The 7,593-nt window shown below is 30.8% G+C and overlaps 1 protein-coding gene across 1 annotated transcript; it reads left to right on the top strand.

Moving 5' to 3' along the window:
• Window positions 1-3,607: 3,607 nt before the first annotated feature.
• Window positions 3,608-7,240, top strand: LOC132063638 (auxin-responsive protein IAA16). Its single transcript, XM_059456291.1, has 5 exons — window positions 3,608-4,019; window positions 5,793-6,022; window positions 6,607-6,742; window positions 6,854-6,915; window positions 7,050-7,240. Exons 1-5 carry the CDS (start codon window positions 3,748-3,750, stop codon window positions 7,085-7,087), a joined length of 738 nt encoding a protein of 245 aa, XP_059312274.1. The 5' UTR covers window positions 3,608-3,747; the 3' UTR covers window positions 7,088-7,240.
• The last annotated feature ends 353 nt before the right edge of the window (window positions 7,241-7,593 follow it).

Genomic DNA, 7,593 nt, shown 5'->3' with positions numbered 1-7,593 from the left:
TTCATTTATACTAAAAAATTATTTAAAAAGAATATATCAAAAAATCAGATTTTTTTTTTTCAAGATAAAAAAAGAGAAGAAAGACCAGTCAGGGATGTGGTATAGAGGATGAATTAGGTGCATTTATCCTTAATTAGAAGGCTCGCGTTTTAGCCCTGTAATAGAGAAACCTCTGGTAAGTAGTGGTTCCTCTTTCAGTGAACCCTATGTTGTACGAATATAAATTAGTTTACTATAATTATACTAAAAATTATTAAAATAGGGTAGACCAAAGAAATGAAATATGTATTGGGAGAGGAAAGTAGAAGGGAATTTCTTGAGAATAATTAAATTAAATAGTTGTAGGAGCACTAGCAAGCTAGGTTGTTTGAACCAAAGATGGCATAAGAGAGTTGGGTAAAGGTGAGGCTGGCGCACATGGCTTGAGGTTTGGAGGGTACATTACCCACTGTCCCCATTCCCATAAGCCTTTTTTTTTGGTTGTTGTTTGGCCCCTCTTATTATTCTCTCTGCTTCAATAAAGCTTAGCACATAGTTTCTCCCTTGTCTTGACCTTTTTTTTTTTTTCAAGAAAAAATAATTTTTGAAAAGCTTGGGTTGCCAGATATGTTTGTTTTTGGCCAAAAGGGGTGGTGGGTGTGAAGATATATAAAAAGAAAATTGAAAGAAAAAAGTAATTTATGAATATTAATCTATCAATTTGTGAAGATTTCCATTGACTTTGGAATAGTGGTTAAAATTCTGGAAGAGATTACTAAATATGTTTCTCGCTAATCTCGTCTACTCTTTGATGAATAATAATTGGATTCTTTCGTTTATCTTCCCTCAGCCAAACTTAAGTACTATAAGTAGCTCAAATAAACAAAATTTACACACTAATATAGTGATAGTATAGTATATGTATATTATATATGTATTTAAGTATAAATATACAAAATTTATACACTTACGGGCTATGTTGTAAATTAGATCACCTGAAGATATTTAGCTGTAATTATCCCATCCCTAATAATTTTATGCTCTTGTCGATAATTGATTACATTGGGGTTCACCTGGCGAATTACTTGGGTGTAAGGTTTATAAAAGAAACCACTTTTATCATGGGAAGTAAGAGAAAAAAATTCACTTTTTAACGCAATATATAATAGGATAAAAAGAGATGCAGATTAAAGTCCCTCAAAAGGTAGACTATTAAGTAATGCTTAGCATAAGAAAATGCAGTTTGTGCCTCACAAGCATAGGTCATATTAAGTACCGTATAGTGGTGTATTATAGTAATTAAATCCACATGTTCAGGTATTCAAGAGTAATGTTCAATATATATACTCCATATTAATTATTACATAATTTTATTTTGAGATCTGAGATTATATCATGACTTTATCCACAATATACTTGAGTCATTGGCATTAAACTTAATTATATATATCTTAGCTGTTTATCTTGCTTCTCTGTGAAATTGTCTTGTTCAATTTTATGAATTCTTTAGTTGTCTGAACAAAATTAAGATACTCATATGATTTGTCAAGTGCTGCAGCCCCACTAAACCGCTATGACATATATATTGCACACTGCGCAAAATCGAGGTGGTAAAAGTAGCCCGTAAAAATATGATCTGTTCAATCCGCTCAAGTTTGAACTGATATCTGTCCGTTTATTAGCTAAATTCATTTCAATCCAATCCATTTCGGCCCATGAAAAATTGGGTTGATATGTTGCCCAAATTGATCTATGAGAAATCTTGTCAAAATATTTTCAAAAACTCATTTTTAAAAATTTAATATGTTATATATAGCCATAAAAAGAAAAGAAGTAATTTTGTTAGGTATAAAAATATAAGGAACTAAAAAAAAAAAAAAAAAAAAAAAAAAAAAAAAAAAACTTCGTAAAAATTGGGCGAGTTGGGCTATCACTCATTTTTTAGCCCACTTTAGCCTACCTCATTTATTAAGTCATTCCGTTTTAATCTGTCCAAATTCAGCTCAACCCGCTCATTTGACATTCCGAGAGTAAGGTATCAGATATTCTAGTATTCTGGTAATGGTAACTTCGGACAGTATAAGTATTAGCTAGCTTTGATCAGTATCAAGTAATAAATATGATACATTAACATATATTGTGTATGAGATACATATATAACTTGGTTATCAATTCTGACATTTTTCTAAACCAAAGGGCTTCTGTATTGGATATTCAGTAAAGCTATAAACCAATATGTTTGAAATTAGAAATTAAGTTTTTATGTATTGATGGTGTAAAAATGATTCACACAATCAGATTCTTAAAAGATTATTACAGATAGCATTGATCGGTAATTTAGATGAAATGGTAGCAACAGATTAAATGATAGCACTGATTGTATAATAATTACATAACACCATCATAGTAACAGTATACATAGTATATTTTTAAATGTTTGTCCGTTCAAATTACGAATTGTGTTTATATCATTCATTAAATCAGTGGACTTAACATGACTCCTTTCATGCATTACAGATACACTGCTCCATACGATGATCTAGCTTCCCGTGAGTGCTATGATAATTGATCCTAATAATTATTATAGTTTCCATCGACTTGAGTTAAGAATATTTTGATATCAGTATATAAGTTAGACATATTTGAGTAGGTATTTTTGTGTGTGGTTAAATTGAGTATTTTTTTTCACACTCGATGTACGGTATTCGCTTTGGATCTCGAGTAATTTGATTTCATAACGGAAAATTTCACTTTGAGAACAAAGCACGCCCTATCAAAGGTGATTTCTTCAGACCCGATATCTTTAATTAATTAAAAATTGGATGAAAGGGTATTTACCACCTCAACACAACCTTTAATAGGGAGAGTGAACCAACAACGTTGTCATGAGCGCTTCATTTTGTGTTGTCACAACTATTTCTTAAAAAAAAAAAAATGATAATATCGCACTGGTTTTCGTGAAGATTGAGTAACAGTTTAAATCTTTTTCATTTATAAAGTATTGACAAATGCATGAGAACAAACAGAGTACGAACACCTTGAAATATGTTGCGTGGTAGTATAAGTTATTTGAACACAAGAATTAAGGCAGACAATTTAGGGGACATCTAGCTAATAAAAGAAAAAAAGTCTCTTGGCTCTTTCCTCGTCTCTTGTTTACTTTTTGCCTTTCTTCTTTTTAATTATTTTACCCTTTAATTAATTACCTGATTAATTGATTACTTTTTGTTTGCTGAGAAAAAAGTTGTCATTGTTGTCCCCTTTAATGTCTCATCACACTATTTATCTCATGATTTTTAATTGATTATTACCGGAAAAAAGGAAAAAAGAACAACAATAAGTGAAGCCTAGCAAACAAAAAGCAGACGCAAAAACAGTTGCCAACTTGCTTAATCCATTATTCCAAACAAGAAAACAAAAATTTTAAAATAAAAATAAAAGCTATAAAACCCAATCAAAAAACCACAACACGTCATTGGTGACATAAACTATCCGACAACCCGAGCCCAAACCGTTTAATCATTCACTTCGACGTGGCAAAATCCTTGCCGTCTAAAAAAAAACCTCAATTGCCCAACACACTCTTCACATATTATTATTTCATATATAGCATGCTTTCTCATGCTCATTATACCCTTCTTACACTTTCATTCTCACCTTATATTCTTCAAAAACACCAAAGAAAAGAGAGTAGGCAAAAAAAAAAAAAAAGTAAATTATTTTTATTATATTCTGAAGGATTTTCCACGTTAAAATCTTGATAGAAATATGACGAGCGTACTGGGAGCAGAGTGTGACAAAATTCGATTGGATTATGAAGCGGAGACGGAGCTGAGGCTAGGGTTGCCAGGAGCCAATGGAAATGATGTCGAATCGACTAATAAGAACAATGGAAAGAGAGCTTTTTCAGAAACTGTTGATTTGAAATTAAACCTTTCTTCAAAGGATTCTACAATGGATAATCAAGTTGACAACATGAAGGAGAAGAATAACAATATTAATGTGCCAAGCTCTAATGATCCTTCTAAGCCACCAGCCAAGTAAGTTAATTAATATGCATTTCTCTTTATATTAATTGCTTTGCAGATAATATTTTTTAGCCTTGTAGGAGTATTCTTTTTAGATAATTAGAAAGGTGATGCATTTTTTTTTAAGTTTTATGTTTAGAGTATGCTTATAGCTAGTAGTCTTGGAATTGTTGACAAGTTCTTAAATATTTACTGTGTGTTTTATGTTTAGAGTATGCTTATAGCTAGTAGTCTCCGAATTCTTGACAAGTTCGTAAATATTTACTGTGTGTTTTATGTTTAGGAGTATTGTATAACAAAAATAGGGACAGAGAAAGTTTCTTTTCTGGTTTTTGTAGTTGAATTATCTCTTTTGTAAACCTCTTTCTCATGCAAATTGTAATTACTTCGTTTCTTGTGTTATAAGGTACTACTGGATTTTTATTGTAGATCATGCTAATTGAATATATGCCTAACTAATCTATGTTAGGGATCAAACATTGAACTAAGAAAGAACTTTGGGTATGTCAAAACAAAACTTATTATTATTATTATTATTATTATTGGCAGACATCGATCTAGTTCGACAAAATTCAATAACTTTGTTTAGATCTTATATTTGTATCAAAAAATTTATTTAATATGTATAGCTAATTTATTCAAAACTCCAAGAGTTAATTCTAAATTTAGAATTTATATTCAAAATCCTAATTCCTCCTCGAATTATTAGAAATTTTATTGAATAGCAAGGAAATAACACTGTTTCGTATAAGATTAGGATTACTATAATTCGTTTTTCTAAAATTTGTCCCGAATGGGAAAAATCTAATGTTAGGTGTCAGAACTGCAACCTATCATTTTGAGAAAATTGGACTTGAGGGATATGGCTGTGGTTGGTTCTTGATTTGTCTGGATGATGGGGAAAGGAACAAAACATTTGGAATCTTTTACTTTCATGACCCAACATTTTTAGTGGAAAACACATGGACCTTTTATTTATTATCTTTTCTTCCTTTTTTGAAAATGCGAATAATTATTTTAGAAAACAAATCTGGAGGTACTTTACATAGCATTTCTTTGTTACCTCTTGGTGAGACAAGGCATGTGTGTGCTTAGAAAGATAATAATTTCATTAATGCTACTAGTAATACTATATAAAAGTACTTTACATCTAGCTAAATCACTTTATTATAAAGTAGCTATCTTTTTCATTTCAACAAATTAAATAAGTCCTAATTAAGTTCAACATATATCTCTCATACCCCAAAAATCTCAAGTGGGGTATTTTGGTAATTAATTATTTTCTCTTATTCCTAAATTCAATTTTACAGCAATAATTGTTACTGCGCTTCAATCCAAATAAATTAAGATTCATTATACGAATTCTCACGATTCACATCGCTCCATTTAAATTCGTCTCAATTCAATATCTTTAAAAATAAATTAGCACTAAAGAATTATAGGAGTAACATTTTTATGGAACTAGGGATGGGAAAATTATGCTCTATGTCTATTTTTGAAAATGTTTACGCCACGTAGCTCAAACTTTGTGTATAAACACCCGATTTAGCCTTTATCTCACCTTTGATACAATATTATACACTTTATACAAGGCTAATACATTATGTTTAATGCTTTTCCCCCTGTATAATAATGTTGTATATTAGGCTACGTGGCGTAAATATTTTCAAAAGTTGTATATTTTTTAAAATATCCTTTTTTTTTTAATTATAAATTTTAAAATTGGTGGAAATAATTAAGTGCATGGTACTAATGGAAAATTGTGTTTATTATTCCATATCTTAGGGCACAAGTTGTGGGTTGGCCACCAGTGAGATCATTTAGGAAGAATGTATTGACTGTCCAGAAGAACAACACCGGCACCGGCGAAAGCTCCGGCACCGGCACCGGCGCAGCCTTTGTGAAAGTTAGTGTTGATGGTGCTCCATACTTACGTAAAGTGGACTTAAAGATGTACAAAAGCTACCAACAACTTTCTGATGCACTTGGCAAAATGTTCAGCTCTTTCACCATTGGTAAATATTTATTTATTTATTTAATTAAATTCTTTGCAATTTATTATATTTACACACTTCAATTAGTCATTTATAAAGATAGAGAATTTAATTATGTCCGATCGGTTTCCATTTTGTTAGAACAAAACACAAACGCATAAAAGAGTTTTAAATCTCTAAGCACAGATAATGTAAAATATATTTACATCAGATCACTTATAAATAAAATAAATCTCGTAGATTACTTACTTAGTGAGTGTTCTTATAAAAATGATACTCTAATAGTTAAATTACGTTGATGGTATAAATTTGGGAAACTCTTATCATTTTTTTTTTTTGGTATATAATGATTCAATATTCGGCATGCATCTATTATTCGACTAATTCATGTCCTGTAGAGCCTGTTAAAGGGGGAAACATTTTCAATTAAGATTCACCATTTTCAATGCTCGAAAATAAGACCTCTAATTAAAAGTAGATCAAAAAATCCCATTCATCTCGTCACATTCTGGTGGAATTTTTTTGTCTATTAACATGAAGTGAAACGAGTAGTATTATTTTTTCTTCATTTTGTCCTGATATAATAATTTTGTCTTGATGTGTAGGAAATTGTGGGACTCATGGATTTAAGGATTTCATGAATGAGAGCAAATTGATAGACCTCTTAAATGGCTCAGACTATGTACCTACCTATGAAGACAAGGATGGAGACTGGATGCTTGTTGGTGATGTACCTTGGGAGTAAGTTTCTACTTACATCTCCAATATATTTTATTTATTTTCCGTCATACACTTTTTATTTTGTAATGTAAATTTGGTGATTAACTTGACTACTTTTTACTTTTATTCTAGGATGTTTGTTGATTCATGCAAACGACTAAGGATAATGAAAGGATCAGAAGCCATTGGACTAGGTAAATATACTTTTGTGTTTTTATTTTATTATCTACGGTGATTAACTTAAAACTATTTTCCCCTTTCCATTGTAGTTTTCCTTATTTTCTTATCCAAATTCTTTCACTAACATAAATATTTAAACTTTATGCAGCACCAAGAGCAGTGGAGAAATGCAAGAACAGAAGCTGAACTTGATGTTCCACTTAATTGTTCATTGTTTTTTTCTTTTTTCTTTTTGGGTTTCCATGGTCAAATTATGTATTGACCTTGGAATTTCTACATCTGTTGTAATTTGATGGTTTATATATATAAAAATTATGAAAATGTTATTTATGAGAAGAAGAGATCTGAATAGTTGTCAACTGTATGACAGCCTCATATTGGTTGGAGCCCAATTTTGGGAATCTTGCATTATATATTATTGTATGTGTGGCCCTATGTGTAAGTGACAATTGAAGTTATCTAATAAAATGAAGACAAGTAACATGACATATTAAAGTTATTGGGAAGCAAGGCCATGTGCTTTGCTAATGGGGACAAACTTATAGGGATCGCAATTATTTCAATCACTAGTGTTGTGGAGGTATCAATTATTTATATGTGTGTGGCCATCCCCATTATTTTGCTACATTTTGAGATCCTGTATGTCATTTGCTGTTGTTTGGATGGATGTTTAATTATATAGAGATGGAAAT

This window comes from Lycium ferocissimum, chromosome 7 (assembly GCF_029784015.1).
Source record: "Lycium ferocissimum isolate CSIRO_LF1 chromosome 7, AGI_CSIRO_Lferr_CH_V1, whole genome shotgun sequence".
NCBI classification, from domain to species: Eukaryota; Viridiplantae; Streptophyta; class Magnoliopsida; order Solanales; family Solanaceae; genus Lycium; species Lycium ferocissimum.
This window is presented reverse-complemented; position numbering and strand designations above follow the sequence as displayed.